The 23247-nt window shown below is 35.1% G+C and overlaps 1 protein-coding gene across 2 annotated transcripts in view; it reads right to left on the bottom strand.

Annotated features, from left to right (window-relative positions):
- Positions 1–23247, bottom strand: part of SUMO1 (small ubiquitin like modifier 1) — a 90519-nt gene that overhangs the window by 5344 nt on the left and 61928 nt on the right. For both annotated transcript variants that reach the window (XM_056808250.1, XM_007501916.3), the window contains exons 4-5: positions 6676–6750; positions 3316–3393 (exon numbers count right to left, since the gene is read on the bottom strand). In XM_056808250.1, the coding sequence (XP_056664228.1) occupies positions 3316–3393; positions 6676–6750 (153 nt within the window). The remainder of the gene's footprint in view (positions 1–3315; positions 3394–6675; positions 6751–23247) is intronic.

Raw genomic sequence — 23247 nt, 5'->3', positions numbered from 1 at the left:
AATCCCATCCCCACCCCACTATTTTCTCTTGTTTAAGGAGGCTGGGCCAAGGCTTTGTAGCAAATGTCAATGGACCTGGAGTCAGAAGCCAATCTTTCACAGATCTTAATAACAACCATTCCCATATCTATAATGCTACTTTATAAAGTATTTCTCTCACAAAAAAAACCCACTCAGGTTGGTAGGAGATATTTTCATCCTTTTGTAAAATAAGAAAAACAAGATGCAGAGATGTAAGTAATCTGCCAAGTCACATGGTGACAAGCATCTGTGGCAGGAAGCAAGATTCAAACCTCAATGTGTCCTAACTCAAGGTTATTCTATAAGTCATGCTACCTCTCTCTTGTGCTAGCCACCCCTCAAATACTGCTTTCAGTAACCTCTCTGAGAGGCAGAAGGTAAATATATGAACATGAGCTACAATGATTATTAAACACTAGAGAGCAAGACAGCATACAAAGGAGATAATGGTGGACCTTGGGGAATATAAAAGACTGAAATAAGATTTAGCTCTACTTCAGAGGAAGACTAATTCTCCTGGATATTCCCTTAGAAAGGAGCTGCTGAGAAGATGGGGCTGAGGCTGGGGCTGCTACCTAGGAAACCAGCCCTAAGACTAGAGAAGTCAACAGAAAGAAAGATTAGTGAAGAGTTTCCCCCTCCCCTCTTTGCCATTGTTGGCCCTGTCTCTATAGTCAGCAGACCTGCTTGAATGGACACTGGGCCAACGGGAAAAGCTGAGCTAGCAGAGGTCATCTCATTAGCTGAATGGTACTGGAGAAGAGAAAAAGGAAAAAAAAAGAAACCTTAAAGCAGTAACTGAGAGAAAAGCAACCTGTAGAAAGTAGGTATTTCCCTACCTAAGAGAACAGGCAAAATGAAAGCTGCCAACGGCAGACCACCAGGGTAAAAGAATGGTAATTAAACAGACTGCCAGTTCACTAAGATTCCTCCTGTAGCAAAAATCAGCATAAGAAAGGCAAACAGAAATAAAAAAGCCTAATTATGGCAATCTAACAAGCTGTTAAGAGAAAACAGTCAGAGGCACCCACAGAGGTAATAATACTGATGGGTTGAAATGCATTACACTATCTCAGAAATTGTTTTAAAATATAAATGGGTTTTTTTCATCCTATGGCAAAGTTTGGAGCATGTTCTTTTAGAGTATCTTTCCTAATTAGAGTTAGTAGATATGTGGAGAAAAATACATAGGGTCAAAAAAGAATATACCTTTTCAGCAGCACATGAAAACTACGAGCTATTATTAAAATCTCCTAATTTGGCTTTATTTCTGCTAACTAAAAAAGTAAAAGGAAGATTCCTGCAGAACAATTTGTTGTTATATTCATTACTCAGGGTATGACACCAAAAAAATAACAAAGAACACTGTACATAGGTATATCAGTGCATGGATATATTGTGTCTAGTGATAAGCTTACAGTTTTAGCATCAGAAGATACACTTTCACTTTCCCAAAAATCAATCAAGGAACAAGGATTTGGTCAAAGATCCCAGTGTCTCCCAGGCTGATGTTCTTTTTGCCACATTACATACCAAAGTATCTGTAATATTTATAAACTATAAAAAATAAACATGGGTTTATTTGAAGGACATAAAAGAAACGAATTATAACTTCAGACAACACAGGAATAACAAAAGCCATATGATATAAGATTTAAAGCTGGAAGGGACCTAACTAATCACCTACTCTAATACTTTCATTTTACATGAAGAAACCAAGACCCAGAAAAGTGACCAGTGTCCTCAAAGACCTTAAATCAATAAGTATTTATTATGTACTGAAACTAGAGTTATATGTGGATTGATGAGATAATAAACTTTTAAAACAAAACCAAAACACATGTGATGTCCAATAAAACAAAGCAAGTACTAATCAGATGGGTGAAACTTAATTTGCTTAGGTTAATAAAGAGATTAAAAGCTTGCTCATTTAGATAACAGGGTATAATAATCCTAGTTTGAATTAAAAATGTGAATTACAAAATATTTTTAGAAGGAATAAAGTTTATTAATTGAAAGTATACATATTAACTAAACTAGAAACCTGATAGAAGGCATTAAAATTTTTGTTTTAAGCAAATAAGAAAACGTTTCATTAGAATGTCATTTGTTGCATGTTGATGTGGATGATTAAAAACTTTATTATAGTAGACATTTTAAACGGCTATCACCTTTGACTCTAGGGACTGGTTTAAAAAAAACTTTATAGGGCATTTTCAGTGGATAGACTCTGAGGTCAGAAGGACATGGGTTCAACTTTAGCTTCACTTTCTAGCTGTGTAACCCTCGGCAAATCACTTGACCCCAGCTGCCTAGAGCCTTTACTGCTCTTCTGCCTTAGAACTAATATTTGCATCAATTCTCAGACAGAAGGAACAGGTTTTTTAAAAAAAAAGATAATATAGAACAGCAAAGTTTAACTTTTACAAATTAACTGATTGAGTCATCCTCACTAACCATCTAAACCACGATTTTATTTATTAAAGTTACAAAGTCCATTTGTCTCCCATAAATTCTGAAAACATTTCTAAAGAAAATCTACTTTAAAGAAATCAACTACAGGGGGCAGCTGGGTGGCTCAGTGGATTGAGAGTCAGGCCTAGAGACGGGAGGTCCTAGGTTCAAATCTGACCTCAGACACTTCTCAGCTGCGTGATCCTGGGCAAGTCACTTGACCCCCATTGCCTAGCCCTTACCACTCTTCTGTCTTGGAGCCAATACACAGTATTGACTTCAAGAAGAAAGGTATGGGTATAAAAAAAAAGAAAAGAAAAAAATGGAAATCAGCTACAGATCCAACAACAAGATATATTAGTATTTCTGAGTACTGGGCACCAAAATTTTCATCAGACACTAGAACATCTAGAGTTGTTAATACCAGTAGTTTCACTAAAAAACATTATATAATTCATTAAGCAGTGATCCCTGGAACTTTGTAGAGGGATAACAAACTTATAGTGTACACTAGATTTTACAATCTATAAACCTTAAGAAATTCTATTCAGAAAGGATAAAATTATCTTTAGTTTTAAATGCATCAATGAACCAATTAGCATGGAAAAATGCTAAATGGTTATGATTTAATACCTACTATTTGTATAGCACTTAACATTTCAAAATGGTTTCACTACTATTACAAATTCTTAACAGGAAATGAAGTACATCAAGTAAATCCCAGCAAATATGGTAAAGGTGATGCTAGTGTACTTCCCAAGTCAATTTTTCCTATATTTATTCTTTTTCAAAGAATTTAAATTTTTTTTTTCTGATAAAAGGAAAGTGTACTATACAAACCTGTCTCTGACAGTATGATTCTTTGAGTTTCTTGAGATGTGTTGTCATTTTCACCTTGAAGTGAATTTCACTGCTGTCCTAAGAACAGAAAAGAAAAAAGTTACTTCTTTTATTTGGCCCCAAATGATTATCGCACATCTTTTTACTAATGCTTCAAAAGCAAGAGATTAGGATTTACATTGCGGGGGTATTGGGGGGGTGATACAGAAGACAGCTCCTAATTGCACCCCACCCTGTCTCCTGTACCCCCCAACACACACACACACCCCAGTGTAAATCCTAATCTCTTCCCAAAAGGTGAATCTAAGAGAATATTAAGGGGAAAACATGAAGAAATTAGATGGATGATGAAGGGAAAGAAGCATTACATTATAAGATTGCAAAACAAAATTAAAAATTATCAAAACTATTTGGTTCTTGCCTTATACCTCTCAGAAATGATAAATGCTAGAGCTGATGAGAAAAAAAAATAGATATATTAATGAACTCATGGCAGAGTTGTGAACTGGCTGGACCATTCTGGAAAACAATTTGGAACCACTCCCAAATGGCTATAAAACTGTGCATACCTTTTGACCTAGCAATACCATGACTAAATCTGTATCCCAAAAAGAGTGTTTTAAAAAGGTGTGAGAGGTCGTATTTGTACAAAATTTATAGAAGCTCTTTTTGTGGAGGCAAGGAGTAAAAATTAGGAGGATGCCCAATGATCAAGGAATAGCTGAATAAGTTATAACATATGAGTATAATGGAATACTACTGTGCTTAAATGATGAGAGGTATGGTTTCAGCAAAACATGGCAAAACCTATATGAACTGATACAAAGTAAAGGGAGAACTGTGAGATCATTGTGCACAGTAAGAACAATATTGTAATGATGATCAACTGTGAAAGACTCCACTACTCCAAAGGACTCATGATGAAAAAATGCCATCCATTTCAAGAGGAAATGGGTAATCTCTAAGTGCAAATAGAAGTATAATTTTCTTGCCTTTTTTTGTGTTATGGCTAATATGAAAATGTTTTGCATGATTTCACATGCATACTTGATATCATTTTGACAGTCTTCTCAATAGGTGGGAAGGGATGGGAGGGAAAGAATTTGGAACTCAAAATTTAAGAAGAAAGCTAAAAAAGAATGTTTTTGTCTTCAAAGCTTTAAAAAACTTTTGGTACTGTACAAGACAAAAATTAAGTCAATGGAACAAATAGAAAACTTCAAAAAACAAGCAAAAGAAACCTATGGTTAAAACATTAGAGAAACAAATAGCTGAAAATATCACTAAAGAAATCAATTAAGAGCGGAGCAAAAAAAATAAATTTAGAATCACAATTTATAGATCTATTTCAATTGACTCCAACTGGATCTAAGAGCTAATAAAAAAGAGAAACAAAAAAATGGCAGAAAAGAAATAAGAATATACTTATCCCAATTTTGGAGAGAAGGAAAGTTATATCAAACAAATGTTAAAAATTTACCAGACAAAAATGGACAAATGGCTATATAAGAGAGCTTATACAATTAAAGAGAAACATAACCAAAATATTTTCTAAAGAGGTGGGAAAGGGATTTTGTGGCAAATATATCTAATAGAAATCTGGCATTCAAAATTATAAGAAAATTGATGAAAATTTAGAGGACTAATATCCTATGGTATAGTAGAAAGAAAACCAGCTTTGAAAGACCAGGGTTCAAAGCTGGCTCTGCCCCCTTAGACAAGTTCCTTAATATATCTGAACCTCTTGTTCTTCATCTATTATTTGAAGAAATTCTATTAAAGGATTTCCAAAGTCCCTTCCACTTTAAATTCTAGGATCCTATCAATCTCTTAATCATTAAGTGGTTTAAAAAAAGAATACGAACAGATAATTCTTGAAAATTGTTCAAGTTCTTGGAGAAATGGTAAATAAAATAAAGCTTGTACTACCTTATATTCATCAAAAGATGGGCCAAATTTTTAAAAGTACTTGATGTAAGGAATTACTCTTTGTGAATGGGTTTAAATGGAAAAAATTGAAGTTCAATGTTGGTGAACTAAAGGAAAGCAATTCTACTACTACTGGAGGCAAGAATAATTTTTAGTACTGATTTATACCATTTGAGCCAGTGATCACATTACTAGGAACGTATTGTAATATTATTGAAAGGAAGAAAAGATCTATCTGCACAATAATATTCATTGCTACTTTGATATAGTAATGAAAACCTAAAACATTCTATGTTTCTAGATGTTAGCTAAAATATAAGTTCTTTGTCTACTATAAATGTCAAGCAATAGAATTACCTAAAAGCCATTAGGAGCCTCTGAATTTTTTTTTTTGGTCTGATAATAACAATGAAATTTTTAGGAAGATTATTTTGGCAGATGTGTCAACAATGAATTAGAAAAGGTAAAGATCAGAAACTGGAGGTTCAATTGGGAAGCTGTTGTAATAATATAGTCAAGAGGTGATACGGGGCTGAACTAAGCTGGTGATCACATAAATTTTTAAAACGGGGGACAGAAAAATGTTGTAAGGTAGAACTGACAAAAGTTGGCAACCAAATGGATATGGGAAGAGAGAGAATATGTTAAAAGTAATTTCAAGGCCATGAACCTGAGTGACTGGAAAGATGATGATGCCTTCAATTGCAAAGAAGATAATGAGTTCTGTATAGACATGTCGAGTTTGAGCTGCTTGCATAATATCCAGGTAGGGAATTCTAAAAGACGTGGAACTCAGAAGAGATTAAGGCTGAATATATAGCTTTGAAAGTCATCTACATAAAGATGATAACTTCACCAATGGCAGCAGAGAAGATCACCAAGAAAAGGTATATACGAGAAAATGGAAGGGGCCTAGGCAAGAGCGTCTGGGAAGTAGCTGGGGATGAGATATGAATAAGGAGCCAGCAGTCAAAGAGGTAAGAGAAGAATCAGGACAGAGCAATAGAAGAGAATCCAAGGGTCCTCTACTAAAATGAAGGGAATGGCATATAGAGAGATATAGAAAAGAGTATATGTAGCATTAAATCAGAGAATAATAAAAGGACTAGAAGAGATTAGGTAACAAATCTGTAAAAATCCCACTCAGAATGGCATATGATCTCCTCAGGCTCCATTCAATAGTCCCTCACCCTAGTAAGAGCAAAAAAGTGATGGATGGTCAGGATAAGTCAGGGTCCCAATCCCAGCAAAGTATGAATGGTGAGTGATATGAAGAGAGGCAAAGAATTCAAGACAAGAGAACCAGTTCTACTAAGCAAAAGGAAGCCAAAAGAGATGGCAGATCTCCATAAGTATAGAGGTTTAAGAAGAATAAAACAAAGGGAGAGGAAATGCCATTATCAGACTGATTAGGTAAATGATGGTACTCACCTGTCCAATGACTTTGAGTTTAATGTATTCTCCTTCTTTCTTTTCCCCCAAATCCTCAGCAGAGGGCTTGGCTTCCTACCAAAAAAAAAAAAAAAATTAAGATAAATTTCTCATTTTCTATTTCATGTATTCAATGAAAAGTAACCATTACCTTTCTCAAAGCAGAAAATCTGTACTGGAAAATACTCTTAGCTTTTTTTATATATGTGAAATCAGTCTCAAAAATACTGGTGAGTCAACTTTAGTCTAAAACACTAATATGGGGGAGTATAAGGAAACAAAGGATAGTTTTGTTACTATTAATATATTTTAATGAAGTCAATTCTTATTATTTCTATGCAAATTATCCACAGAATACTTTTAGTCTGAGGTCACATTCTCCTCACTGACAAGCATAATTATATGGATCCCCAGCTACCCAGGGCAGGTTGCATATACTCAATTAACCTTAATAATAATAAAAATAAAACAGGATTGGGAAAGAAAATCTGCCAAAATGGTGACATCCATTACACAAAGAGAAACTGCTTTGAGGTTATCTACCAGTATGGAATAGGTATGCAATAAAAGAAATAGGAAGAATTCAATCTATTTGTAAGAGTAAGAAGATAAAAATATGAATCCCAAGATGAAAAGAAGGAAATAAACAGAATTATGAAAAATAGCTTCATCATGTTGCATTTCATGAAGAAAATGAGCCATTTTTAGGAAATGAGTCTCTTGTATTCATTGGAAAGCACTATACAAATTACTAAGAAAATTCCCTATTTCATTAGAAATGTTATTTTCTTTATTCTCTTTAACAACAACATTCTGACCACCATATTACTCAGTCATTTAAACTTAAATATTTATTCTCCTACCTTTCATTGCTTCTTCAGAAATTTAACAAACATTTCAGAAAAGAACAAAACTATATACTGTAGTTAAATGTGGGCATCCACTTCATGATAACAACATAAAACCAATAAACCTTAAGAGGAGCAAAATGCTTATATTCAAAAGTTAAAAGACTATATTAGACAAGTTGTAGCTTTTGTGTGACTTTAATAAAAACAGCTTAGATCACAGAACTGCTTGGTTAGTATGAACCCCTGCCTGCTTGTCATGCTGCAGTGTTTTGAATTTTTGCTGACTGCAGCAAAATGGCAGCCGGTAGATAAAAGTAACCTTCTCAGTTACAGTATTCAACCTGAAAGCTTAGGAAGATAAACTTAGAAAATGTTCAGATTATTATCTTGACAATATATTTTTGTTACTTCACATTCAAGGGAAGCAACTGCTCACCCAGGCATGTCTGATTTGTGGTTTTTAAGAGAGAAATGACATATGCATGTATGTATGTATGTATTAAAAATACGGATATAAAACTTTTTTTAAAACACCAAGAAGATCAAATGGTAGAAACCAAGCTAAAAATCTTTTTACTGTCCCCTCCCCCAAAAAGGTTTATATGTGTGTGTACAGAACACACACACACACACACACACACACACACACACACACACACACACACACACACACATAATTTTTTAAATACTGTTTAACATTACCAGGGTGAATGACTAAAGTTCAATGTCCAAAAGTGTGTGAGACAGGTTTATGATCCCATCAATGTGGTTGCAATATCTACTCACAGCTTCTCATCTTGTGGGATCCTTATCTATGTTTCCCACAGGGTCTCCACCCAACAGGCTTAGGGCCATCTAGATTATGGATGTCAATCTCAAATAGAAAATGTAAGCCAGAAACCATATTGACTTAGAAAAGTCACAAATGTTAATATTATCTATGTCCTACTGTAGTTTTACTTGTATTACTAAATATTATCCAATAATATTTTAATCTGGTTCAAGCTGCAATGGAGATTATTATGGTTCTGTGTTTGATACCTCGTCTCCAGATCACTCAACATTGTGGATAAATCAATGAAGCATCATCCATCTTTGATCCTTTGTTCTCACTACTTGGATGACCTTGATCAAATCAAGTAAGGCCTAAAACGGGGAAATAGATGAATGCTCAGCAAGTGTATCTGCTACTGTCACACCAAGTTCAATGCAATAGGACTGCAAAACACAAAATATTATAATGTAACATTCCATGAGAAAAAATTGATCACCCAAAGAGTAATGGAAAGATTTACAATTCATGTTCATAATGACAAATTCTACTTTTTATTTAATATTATTCCTCACTAGCATCTCATCAAAAACAAAGTCATTCTACTACTAATGAAATTTTATTTCCCAGGGAAGCAGGAAGGCAGGTAGGAAGGAATGATTAATAGGACTTGACCTAATGGGTAGATGATTCAGGGCTTTGTCAAATAGAATGTAAAGCCACTTAAGGGCAATACTTTCCTCACTTTTGTATTGGTATTCCCAGTACCTGGAATATTGTAGACAATTAATAAATGCTTGCTGATTGATGGCAAGTTATTTCTCAGTGCTGACCATTTAATAAATTATTTTTTTAAATCATTTTTAAGTGAATTTCATTTTTTCTCCAATGAAATTGTCTTTTCCATCACACAAATTGGGAGGACAAAACCTTGTAACAAACATACATGTTCAAGCAAAACAATTTCCCATGATGGTCAAGCCCCAAAATGTGTCTCATTCTCCACATTAGTCCATCATCTCTCTGAGGAAGCATCCTTCATCATTAGTCTTCTGGAATTTTGAATGGTTATTTTGTTGATCAGAATTCTTATAGCTTTCAAAAAGGTATTTGCTTATACAATGTTATTGTTATTGTATAAATTGTTCTCCTGATCATGTTTGTTTCATTATGTATCAGTTAAGCCAAGTCTTCTAAAATTTCTCTGAAACTATCCCCTTCATCATTTCTTATTCATATACAGGAATTTGGTCAGTCATTCCCCAAATGATAGGCACTCTCTTAGTTTCTCATTCTTTGTTTCTACAAAAATAACTACTATAAATATTTTGTACTTATGCATCCTTTTCCTTTCTTTGATTTCTTGGGGCTATAGGCCTTGTAGTGATATCAATGAGTCAAAGAGAATGCATATCTTAGTAACTTTTCAAATTATTTTGTAGAATGGCTAGACTAGTTTATAGTACTACCAATGGTTTTAATTTTATGTAAATAAAATTATCCATTTTATTTTCTCTCTATCCTTCTCAATCCGTTCTTCCTTGCTCCTCTGATTTACCATATCCCTCTTAATGCCCAAGTCATATAACTATTGGAGGTTTCCACAATAAATAGTTTGAAATGTTAGTCTAACTTTTTTTTACCAGAGTTCTCAGTTTCTCTTTTTTCGTCAGTGTTTTAGTCCTAATGATTACTGTCTTTGGGTTCATCAAACACATTTGCTTCTTTATGTTGAATACATGACCTATTCCACTGACTGTATTTCTTAAATAGTACCACATTATTTTGATGATCATTACTTTGCAGTACAGTTTGAGATCTGGTACCTTTTTTTTATTACTTCCCTGTAAAATTCTTGACCTTTTGTTTATCCAGAAAGGTATTTCTTTTTTAGCTTTATAAAGCAATCCATTCTTAGTATGATTGGCATGATACTGAATAAGTAAATTAGTTTGGGTAGTATTGTCATTTTTATTATACATTTTACAAATTTTAAAAACATTTACCTCACCTCATTCAGTATCATTGTCATTCTGTGAATAGAAACATTGGGACACTAAGAGAATAACTAACTTACTCAATAAAATAAAACTCTATGAATCATCAAACAGGAATTATCTACTGTCCCCTTCCTCATTCACTATTCTGTAAGTATTTTTACTAACTTTCATTTGCAAGTTCTAAACCACACTCATCAGTTAGCTACTGCATGGTCAGAAAAAATAAAAAAGCTGCTGGAATTGCAAATGGTTATCTTAGTTAAAAGGTCATATTTTCTTTGGCATGTTCAATCTGGTTTCCTGCAAGAAGACCTTGTGTCCTTCAACTTCCATAATTTTTTTTATTTCTGATTTATTTTTTACACTTGTTTATTTTCCTCTGACTTTCAATAATTAAATCATCCTGGTTCCACTGTGTTTATTCAGTTTATCAAATCTACTACTTTTCCTGACCTTTACTACTCAATTCATGTAATATCTCTGGCTTCAGCTTGTCTACTTAGTTATAAATTCTTTTATTCAGATGTTTCAATCATATCCAACTTTTTACAGCCCCATTTGGAGTCTTCTTGGCAAAGATCCAAAAGTGGTCTGCCATTTCCTTCTCCAGCTCATTTAACAGATGAGGAAATAAAGGTAAATTGGCTTAAATGACTTGCCCAGGGTCACACAGATATTAAATATCTGAGGACCCCACACTCTATTCTGCACCACCTAGCTGCATGGTCATAATTTCTGATGCCATCTTAATCCTATAGGTCTTGCCAGAAAACCTGCACTCCGGACCTCTATTCTAATTGTACTCCAATCCACTTACTATAGTAGAAGGTAAAATAGTAGTCTTTGTATTACGTCACAAGACAAAAGTTCTATTTTAAACCTACAGTAATGAATTATAATCAACCAAATAAAGATCTCTTCAAATATATCGGATTAAATTATGGAGAGTAACAAGAAATACATTTGAATTTCACAGGAATATGTGTAGCCTTAAATTTCCTAGCAGGGTCCATCCTTAGAATATTACAGATCTCATGAATTTATACTGTTATTTAAGCTAACAAATAATAATCCTTCACAACAAAGAGGATTCTTTTCCCTGAATTTTCTAACCATTATGTAAGAATCATTAGTAAATCTATCAAGCTGAGTGATGATATAATTTTACTTTGAACATATTTTTAAAGTTCTATGCTTTACTTATAGTTACTAATATGTAAAAATATTGCTTAGAAATTGACATGAATTTTTTAAACATTCAATAATATTTTAAAACATAATTACCCAATGAAATCTGGCTGCTTTTCCCATTTTTATCTCATTCGTGCCATTTCTCCTTCTTTTGCAAGCAACTTAAGTACTATATCAGATTCCAAGTGTGCATTTTTTTTGCAAACAATTTTCCATTTTTCACAAATATTCTCCATTTTTCTTCTATTTGTAGTCCTCTTTCAATTTTCATCCTTGACTATATCTGAGATGATTTTGCTTAACTGGGAGTTATCTTGCCAATCATTCTTTTGATTGCTTTCTTTTGACTTCTCTGTTTTATGAAATAAACATCATCTTTCTAAGCAAGATTTTTATAGACACATATTCTTGTTTAGTATTGTCTTTAGTAGTCATCTATTTGGAAAATGAGTCAAATGTCTGCTAAAGTACCATACTTTTTTGGTTTCCTTACAATTTTGTTATTTTCTGTCATTAATTTTAGAGAAGTAAGAATGGTTTTGCTTTTTTAAAATAAAGTTTTGTTGTAAAAACCATTCGTAACTGAAGGGCCTCATTAAAAAAAAAATGAAGGGCTAGATTTTGACCCATCTTAGATGAGGGAGCAGAGCCAAAATGGTAGCTTAGTAGCAGTGAAAGCTGAAACTGCTCTGAGAATCCTCCCTCTCTTAGATGAAATTATCATAGTTAATGTTAATGACATGTATGTTGTCAACAGTCGGTCAACAAGCATTTATTAAGCCCCTTTATTGTGCTTTGGACTCTGCTTATTTTCAGTCACTTGTTTAAATAATTTAGGATTAAATCTCAATGATTTTTTCTTATTTATCTGAAATTCTTATATTAACTCTATAATGAGCCATGTCCAAGATAGCTGATTTAGGGTTAACTCCCACATCCATTATAAGTCTTTTCCTATATTGCTAAAATGTAGTCAAGTTCATTCTTTTGACGTTATGTGATGCTTTCCATGATTAGCACCTACCAATTTTTTTTCTAAGAAAGTGATGATGATACAGAGGCATGGTTTACAAGCCTTTGAAGTCTCATTTCTTTCTTCTGAATTATATACTTTCAAATATTTTTCTCCATCTTCAATTTTTCCTCCATTGACATGGGAAAAAAACAGAATCATAGTGTATATTGTTTTGATATGGTAGGACTTATCAAATTCTTTGTAAAATCTCTCTACCACTTCATTCTCAGTAACCAGTGTTCTTACGTATGATGCAATTATTTTTATGGTAGTTTTAGCACTAGTACTGCAGTAAGTTGAAGACTATCCCATGAAATATTTCTTATAGCTTTTGGGTTCATGATAAAAACATACTCTGTCAACTTCTTTGTCTACCAAAAGAGTATCTATGAGCCATACTGCAACTGCCTTCTTTGGTCTGGTTTCATGTATAGTTAAGAATGTCCAATTAATAATAAGAATGATTTAGCTCCTTTAGTAATATGTCTAGTTGTTGATCACTGTTCAAGGAACAAATTAAAGATTGACGGTCTAAAAACTGTGATTCTTAGATCTGTCACCAACACTGCAGAAGTAGAGGATCAGACAGGAGCCATTTTTTGTCTTTTCTTTGCTTTATGTGTTGCTGTGGCCAAATAAATTTCATGACCAGTCAGTCAATCTGTTGGTGAGATGCATCTCTAAGATTTGCTAGACATTGGAAAACAAACTTAAGTTCCCAGGGTTATATTCCTTTCTAACATGGTAGAATTTCCTAGGGCTTATTCTCTCCTGGTTTAGCCTTTGAGAATTCAGGAACACCTCCATACCATGATAAGACATTACAGCCAGATTTTTGTGGTCAATGCTAACTATAATAAAGGCAGACATCAATGGGTCATGTAAACTAAAAAAACTAATATGTTTTTTAAAAAGTTTTGATTAATAAATTTTCTCATCTGTTTCTTGGATGATCCAACTTGTTGGTCCTAAAGCTTTAAAATTACAAGATGTAGTCTACTCCTGGCTATCACTCAACTCTACCAATTTGGTTTTCCAATGTTCAAATAATTTTCTCTAAGTTACAACCAAAAATATATTACAACATATTAAGGACCTCTGGTTTCATTTGTTGTTTAATAAACTTTTATGATATAACATTTTCTTTCCAGTCAGTTTAATATACTGAAATTTTTCCAAATGCAAGACAACAACGCCTACTAACATTTCTTTGCTGATACGGAAACTTCTTGACAACATGGACCTATCATGCTTTTTCATTCATTTAAGATTTCAAAACTCTGATCAGTACAATAACCAATTACAATTTAATAAAACATGTAACCATGGCTTAATGTTTAGTTTACATGACTTTATACCTCCCACCTCTCAAGAGAGATGGAAATTCTAAATGCAGAATGAGACATACATTTTCAGACATGGTCAATATGTTGATCACTTAACCCTGATTGCCAGTCTTCTGTCTTAGAATTGATACCAAGAGAAGGTAAGGGTTTAAAAAAAAAGAATTATAATAGAAATATATCCAAAAACCCCATCTAGAAGAGAATTGACTTCATAGCAACTGTAAGAAGAGACTAGTAGAAGGAAAAGTGGATTTTCTACTATGTGAGGAAAGACCTAGAAAGTAAAGCAGAAGACCGACCCCCCCCCCCGAAATAAAATTTCTGGAGGAGAACATTAGGAGAAAACAGATTATAACAAAAAGTGGCAAACTTGACAAGTAACGAACTCCATAAAAACTAGAATACTTCAAAAAAGTCCAAAATTCAATGATTCATGAGACTGAAAAAAATATTAAAATAAAAATCAGTAAGAGCTAAAGACCTATATGAACTGATACAAAGTGAAATAAGCAGAACCAGGAGAGCATTATACACAATAACCAAAATATTATAGAATAAGCAAACGTGATAAGACTTTGCTACTAACAGCAAATACAATGATCCAGAATAATTCTGAGGGACTTATGAAAAAGAATGCTATCCACTTCCAGAAAAAGAACTATTGGAATAGGAATACAGATGAAAACATGATTATAGCTTGTTTATTTGGGTATATGTTTGGGGGTTTGGGTTTTGTAAGATTATTCAAGATATCTTTCCCTGCACTGATGAATATAATGGGGGGAGGGGGGGAAAGCAGGAGAAGAAATGAATCTTTAATGGAAAAGAACTTTCGAGTGCTCCTGATAAAAAGCCGAAAGCCGAGTAGGAATTATGAAAGAAAAACATAGGAATCAAGAAAACCTATTAGGGTAAGTTTATGGGAGCAATTTTAAAGGCTGCAGAATGACAAAGGAAGGACCAGTATTCTAATACAAGGAGAAGAAACAAGTGTCCCTCCATATCCTGAATGTCTTAAGGTTATTGAGGGAATTAATTAATTAATTAATTGATTGATTAATTGTTTGGGAATGAATTGGTTCTGTTCTAAGGAAAAAAGGAGGGTAAAGGGAATACCTTACTGTAGAAAGCAAAAAGAAGTGAAACTCATCACTTATCACTATTAGAATTCAAGAAGACTATACAAACATGAAGAAAAGGGTAAAGAGCAGGATCATTCTTATTTGAACCAGAAAAGGACACACACACACACACACACACACACACTCGCGCAACCATGTCATCCTCATACTCAATAAACTAGGTGGTTCCCTACCACCTCCAGAATCAAATACAAAATTCTTCTATCATTCAAAGATCTTTATAATAAGGGGAATTTGGGGAGTGGTGCCTTTGCCCAGTCTTCTTACATCATTCACCTCCATCTTCTCTTACACCCTCAATCAGTAACACTGGTCTCCTTTGCTATTCCTCAAACAAGATACTTCATCTCTACTCCAGATATTTTGCCCGGCTGTTCCCATCTCTGGAATCTTCTCTCTCAGCTTCAACTGGCTTAAGGAAGCCATTCCAAATCTCTCAATTCTAAATGACTTCCCCCATTTGGCATTCATTTTTTATCTTGCATGTAATTTTTGAGTATTTGTTTGCTTGTTATCTCCCCCCAGTGCATAATAAGATCCTTAAGATTTGTATTTTGCTTCTTTTTAGATCCCCAGCACTTAGCAAAGTACCTAGTACCATGATGGCAAACCTATGGCATACAGAAGACTCTCTGTGGGCACCACCATCCCCCCCACCAGACTTAGTTACTAGAAAGGCAGAGGGACTTACTGGGGAGGAGTGGCTCAGGAGGAGCTGCTCCCCTCCCCCTCTCCACCACACCTGACTACATTTTTTTCACATCCCTTGCCCCTCTGCTTAACAGCCCAATGGGAACACACAGGGGATAAGGTGGGCAGCTCATATGCAGCAAAGCAGAAGTGGAGCAGAGCACTAGGGCCACTCCCCTCCCCCTCTTCACCTGCATTAAGGACAGTTTTTTTTACTTCACCCACCCCTCTGCCAAGCAGTCCAATAGGAGTGCTTCCTCCTTCCCCAGTGGGGGTGGGGATGACCAGCACTTGGGGGGAGGAGGTGCCATGCTGTCTTTGGGGCAGGGCACAGTAGACCATCTCTAAAAGGTTCACCATCACTGACCTAGCATATTATAGATGCTTACTGATTGACTGGAATGAATGCAAATTCCTTGAGGGCAAGGACTGTCTCACTTATGTATCTGCATTTTCTGTACCTAAGTGTCAGGCACAGAGTAGCACTTAATAAATGTTTGCTCATTGATTTACTAGTGACAGAATGGATCTATTCTAATGATTTGGAGATATGAATATTGAGCATTAACATAGCTGCAGTTGAAATGAGGGCTTATTTTTTATTGGTGGATTATGCAGCATTTAGAAGACCAGTGACATGGATGAACAATCTGAGTTCTCCCCTAGAAAGATATTCACTAAGAGAGATGGACTTTCTCAGTAAAATATACAAGGGGACATAGTCAAGAATGACTTGAGATGTGTAGGCATCAAGGGGCTGTGTGATGTGTATCAGGATGAATTGTTCAGACCCATAAGATCACAGATCCTTTCTTTGTATATGAAGAACTGAGCACAGTGCCAGATAAATAGAATGCACTTAATAAATGATTATTAACAGCCACATAAGCACAAGGAGTCTTGTATAGAAAAATACATCAAACTCCACAAGGAAACAAGAAGGGATAGGAAAATAATATTGGAGAAGGAAGTTTCACAAGCACAACTCCCAAAGGGAGGATTAAAAGGAAATAAAGAAAAGCAAACAACTATAAACTAAAGTGATATTCATGAATTGGAGAATGGGTGAACAAACTGTGGCAAATAAAAAGAATGAAATTGTACCACATTATAAGAAACGATAAAGAGGGGGAAGCTGGATAACTCAGTGGATTGAGAGCCAGGCCTAGAGACGGGAGGTCCTAGGTTCAAATCTGGCCTCAGACACCTCCCGGCTGTGTGACCCTGGGCAAGTCACTTGACCCCCATTGCCTAGTCCTTTACCACTCTTCTGCCTTGGAACCAATACACAGTATTAATTCCAAGACCGAAGGTAGGGGTTTAAAAAAAAAGAAAGAAATGATAAAGAGATAATTTCAAAGAATTCTAGGCCTTAAGAAATGACACAGAGTGAGAAAAATTCTTATGATAAAAGCATTATAAAGAAAAACAATTCTGCAAGATTTAATAACTCTAATCAAAGCCAACTGCATCTCCAAAGGATCTATGATGAGGCAAAGTTTATCAGCCTCCTGACAGAGAAGTGACAGATTTAAAGTGCAACCATACATTTTGGGACACATTTGTCTTATTTAAGTCCCGCCTCCCCCTTGTTTTTCATTAGGGCTTGAGGGTTGAAGGGAAGCTTGATGATACCCATCCCCCCAAAAAAAGAGAGAACCATTTAAAACTCTTTGGAAGTCCATAGAAAAGAACAGAAAGACAAAACAGGACATTTTTGAAAATAACAGGTTGACCTTAATGCTTTTTTTTTTTAAAACAAGCGGTATAGAACAGACCCTTTTTTATACACAATTCTCTTTTTGCATAGGAATGCTCATTTTTTTCAGTATTTAAAAGTTTGGGATGTAAAAGAAAATTCACCATGTGGAATTTAAAATGAAACCACCACAAAACTTCAAATATCCAGAACCTATATGGGAATGGGTCATTCTGTATGAGTGAATTTCCTGGACAAGTATAGCTTACTAATTCTAAAAAACAATTTTTTTTTTATTTTACTTAACTCAGTTTAAAAAAATTTTTTTTAATTTAATTTAAATTTTATTTTGGACAGAAATTTTTCTAACATTCATTATAAAATACATATTTTTCCTTGCCTTATTCAAAAACACTAACTATAACTCCTTAATTATTTAGGAGTATAATCATGGATACCAATTACCCATTATTTTTGTTGTTGTCTGGTCATTTCAGTTGTGAACTCTTAAAAAAAAAACCTTTGGGGCTTTTCATGGCAAAGATACTAGAGTGGTTTGTTATATCCTTCAACTCATTTTTATAGATGAGGATAATGAAGTAAACAAGGTTAAATGACTTAACCAGGGCCACACATCAAGTGTTTGAGATCAGATTTGAATTCTGAAAGATGAGTCCAGGCCTGGCACTCTATCACTAATACTATGTAGCTGTACATTGTATCATATTGTGTTCCCTTTGGAATCTAAGTATTCAAAAGTTGTGTATTCCTAGGCTAAAGCAAATTAATGCAGATTGCTGTTTTTTTACTTTTTTATAGTTTTTCTCTCCCCTTCTTTGCTATCAATATTGGTTATCATTATCAAATTCTCATTTCCCTCTTATTTAATGAGGTATAAATTGTCTGAATTCTGACCAAAGAGATTAAACAATGAGCAAAATATGAATTATAGAATATGAACTACTATAGAATTTTTACTACTCAGAATATATTCTAACAATCGGTGTGTGCCTCTTCCTTTATACTAGCTCTTATCTCTAGGCCTTACACCATAAATAACCCCCCCTCACTGGAGAAAAAAAAATTGCAGCATTCTCAGAAGGACAGATTCCTCTGTCAATCAGTATTTGCTTCCTGCAACACTTCTTAATCCTGGACCAGGCTCCCCATGCTGCACTTTCTTCCCTCCTACAGGACTCTAGTGTCACAACTGCTCCTTGGTTCACTGCCATTATCCTCCTGATTAATTCTTCTCCTGAGGTTCACATGGAAATGGAAGACAGATTCCTGACTTCTCCACCCCTCCCAATAATCAACAGGATTTTTACACTGCTCACAAAACAAGGAAGCAGGAATTTAAAGTAGCAAGTTAAAGTTACAAAAATTGTTCAAAGCCTATTTCTGAGGCAGCAGGTGGTTCAGGGGATAGAATGCTAGGACTGGAGTTGGGAGGATTTTGGTTCAAATCTGGCCTCAGATCCTTCCTACTGTGTGACTTCTTATGTCTTGGAACTAATACTTATATAGATTCTAAGGCAGAAGGCAAGGGGTATTTTTTAAAAATCTATATCCTCTGGCTAACCCTATTCTTCACTGAAATGTAAACAAACTAGTTCTATTCCCTAAATTTAGCCTCAAGACAACAAAGGAATAGGGAGATTTAGTTTCTAGTCTTTGAGGTCCCAGAAGCCTAAAAGCTTGCTTATACTACAAAAAGAGAGGTTCTAAGGATCTATGGAGGCTTTATCATTTGCCTTGACTACACAACTGGCATCAAATACAAGTTCGACATCCCATACCACCCCACCCCACCCTGGCCCAAGAGATGAGGCCATCACTTTTTTCTCAGCCAGGAGCTGTGACATAACTCCCTACCCCACCTCTCAAAACTCAAGATCCCATACAGTTAGAGATCCCATACAGTTAGTTACCCGCTGCTGTGGAAGCTGACACCACTGCTCCACATTAGGTAGTCATTCAATGCAATTCAATTCAAGCATTTAAGTGCCTTTTTTATGTGTGTGGGCCAAGTACTGTGCAATGGACAATGCAGTTGGACACCTAGGAAACAGAGGACACAAGCAGCTTACATTCATGAGACAGTGGGAAACATAAGCACACAGATAATACAAGGCAAAAAACAGATACAAAATAAAGTTCTTTCTGAAGGGGACAGGCTTCTAGGATAGGAAGTGATAGGAGATGAACCTTGAAGGGAATTATTTATGTTTGCTACCAAGGCAGCTGTAAGGAATAAGTAAATTCTAGCCATTAGGGACACACTGTTAAAAAGGCACAAAGGACAAGGCAACTAGATGACTCAATGAATTGAGCGCCAGGCCTAGAGACAGAAGGTCTTGGGTTCAATTCTGCCCTCAGACACTTCCTACCTGTGTGACCCTAGACACATCACTTAATCCCTATTGCCTAGTCCTTACTGCTCTTCTGCCTTAGAACCAATATGCAGTATTGATTCTAAGATAGATGAGAGTTTTTAAATAAATAGAAGGCATAGAGGAAGAAAATGAGGAGTGTGTAACCTAAATAACCAGGTTCGATGGAAGTACATGTGCAGGAAAGTAATGTAAAATATAAAAGGCTGGCTGAAGCCAGGCTGGATTGAACTCTGGATTATGGCTCACTGAGCAAAAACCCAACCTGTACTTCAGGAGTTTCTCTTTGGTAGCAGTGTGGAGGTTGATCTCGATACAATGAGGAGAGAAATGAGACCTAACCTAAGGAGGCCAAGGATAAGCTTAAACCAGAGCAGTAGCCACCCAAGCAAAGAGAAGGGCATGGATCCAAGGGATGTTGCAAAAATAGAACTGAGAAAACATAACAAACAACTGACTGGAGACGAGGTGTTGGAGAGAGAAGATGAGGAGGATTCCAAGTATGTGGCAGCATCTTTGATAGAAACAGAGAAGAGGGCCTGGGTGTAGAGATGGTAAATACTATTCTGGAAGGACCTAAGTAGACATCTAGTCTGAAGTGTTCAATAAGCAGTTAGTTGATAAAGCAGGGCTGGAATTTAAGAAAGTGAGAAACTAAGGCTAAATACACCAATCTGGGAGCCATCTACATAAAGATGTCCAATCAAGAAGCACTTACATGCTCAGTGCTATTGAATCCATGAGAGCTGATGAGAACATGGACAGCTTAGAGACTAGAGAACCCAACTGGGGGTCAAGACATGAATAAAAAATTAAGAGAAGCAAGTTAAAAAATAAAATAAAAAATAAAAATAAATTTTAAAAAGAGAGGCAAGTTAGCAACTCTTCAAAGAGGTCTGCACAGCTGTCTGAAGGCAACTTTGATATACTGCCCACTAAAGCATTTTGGAAAACTATAGTTGTTTTGATATATGAGCAATGGAGAGAGGTGCAAGATGAGCACATGTAGGCTGAAGCACATTATAAAAACAAATTCTGCAAAAGAAGCCACATAAAATGCCTTGAGGAAATATACAATGAAAAAGATAGTGGGCCAGTCAGAGCCAATATAAGTGATAACTGATGGACTGCCAGATAGTTCACAGGCTCTATTAGTAACTTCACAAAGTCCTCACTTGTCTTGAACACAGTTCTGGAACTGAGAGGTTGGGAAAGGCTTCCTAGAGAAGGTAAGATTTTAACCTAGAATTCATGGAAACTAAGGAAGCCAGAGATGATGATGAAGAGCATTCGAAGCACAGGGGACAACCAGAGAAAATGCCTGGCACTGTGAGATGGAGTATCTTGTTAGTGGAACAGCCAGGAAGCTAGTGGGGGTGGGGGTGGGGGGGAGACAAGCACGGACAGGACCCAGGGGAGGAATAGATCTTAAATGCCAAACAGAGCACTTTGTATTTGATCCTAGAGGTGACAGGAAGCCACTGAAATTTACTAAGTAGCAGATGTGACATGATCAGGCCTACACATTAGGAAAAACAGTTCGGTGGCTGAATGTAAGATCAGACTGCTATGGAGACAGACTAGAGGTAGGCAGGGCAACTAGCAGACTGTTGCAATAGTCCAAGCAGGAGGTAATGAAGGCCTGTACTAGAGTGTTGGCAGTCAGAGAAATGATGAAAGACTTAAATGTACAGAAATATTTATAAAGAATCTTTTTGTAGTTGCAAAGAATTGGATATTGAGGGGATGCTCATCAATTAGGGAATAGCTGAATGAGTTGTGGTATATGACTGTGATGGAGTACTAGTGTGCTATAAGAAATGATGAGCAAGATGGTTTCAGAAAAATCAGGGCAGCTGGCTTAGTGGATTGAGAGCCAGGCATAGAGATGGGAAGTCCTGGGTTCAAATTTGACCTCAGATACTTCCTAGATGGGTGACCCTGGGCAAGGCACTTGACCCCCATTGCCTAGCCCTTACTGCCTTTCTGCTTTGGAACCAATACACAGTATGGATTCCAAGACTGAAGATAAGGATTTAAATTTAAAAACAAAAAAACACCTTGATTATACTTATATGAACTGATTTAAAGTGAAGTGAGCAGAGCCAGGAATAACAGCAATATTGCATGATGATCAGCTATGAGACAGAGAAGACAACAGACCACAAAAAGAGGTTTTTTTATATTATTTTTTATATTTATATTATATTTATATTTATATTATAAAACAGCCATGTTTTATAATGATTTTTTCAATGATTATCAGTATAACCATCACTACTAAGTTTCTCAATATTCAGGTACTATATATGAGGAAGATCAAACAGTACTCAGGAAATAATTAGCTGGACTAGTTTGAGAAAAGAGAAAGAAATCCACATTGGAAGTGACAAAATTTTTAAAGTAAACAAAAAAAATTTTTTTTAATTAAAAATAAATTTAAAAAAATAAAGCAAACAGGAATCAATTTTCAGCATCTCTCAAAAAAGAATAAATGATTAGTAAAATCACAATGTTGTTTAAAAATAAAAATTCTCACTCCAAATCTGGTATCTGCCAATGAAAACATTGCTAATGAAAAGTAGGCAAATCTGTTGTGCTCTCAGCATAATCTGGTTTAGCAGGGTCTCATTTTAAGCTGCCAGTTGGCTCATTTTCTCCTTTGATATTTAAAAGGTTCTAAAATAGTGTGGCATTTGACTTCTATATCTGTTCACAAAACAAAGAGATTAAATGTGTGCTAGAAAAGGCGACTTCTCAGCTCTTTCTTACCAAAATATGGTAAATGTTTTACATCAGTGAAACTTCCTTAGCAAAAGGAAACAATCAAAATAGGTCTTTATTTTTTATCCACTTCCTATTTTTCAGTGTCAATAATAATTTATTTATTATTAATTTATTTATTAAAGAGATTGTTTTTATACCTTTTTATGGAAAGTAGAGATTCTGAAAAGACTCGCATCAATAAGTCATTTTTTCTACATTAAAAGTAGCAAATTTCAGTTTAAAAATATTGTTTGGCCCTCTCCATGTCTATGCCTTCTGATTCTCATCTTAAAGATTGTATTTATTCATTAGGCTTCTAAGTTACTGATAAGTCTTTGGCCTGTCATTTGTTCATCTAAAGCCCATATTTACTCTGAATTTACTGAAAACAGAGGGCAAGATCATCATAGAATTTCTCTACTTATTTCTTTACGAAGATTTTGAAATGCAAACTAAAATATTTACTAGACAGCATAAAAACTTTGCTTTTAATTTTTTCAAATTATTAACAAATTCCAGCCTTTTGACAATGCACCATTATCACTATGGAAATTCCATCACTGAAAAGATAATGTAAGCGATTATATAGTATTGTCAATTAGACACTCCAACAATAACAAAGCATTATACTACAGTGCCATATGGTAGACATAATCCTTATTTGTTGATTATTTTTAAAAGCATTTGACTCAGCAGAATAAAACACA

The sequence above is a fragment of the Monodelphis domestica genome, chromosome 8, assembly GCF_027887165.1.
Source record: "Monodelphis domestica isolate mMonDom1 chromosome 8, mMonDom1.pri, whole genome shotgun sequence".
Taxonomy (NCBI): domain Eukaryota; kingdom Metazoa; phylum Chordata; class Mammalia; order Didelphimorphia; family Didelphidae; genus Monodelphis; species Monodelphis domestica.
This window is presented reverse-complemented; position numbering and strand designations above follow the sequence as displayed.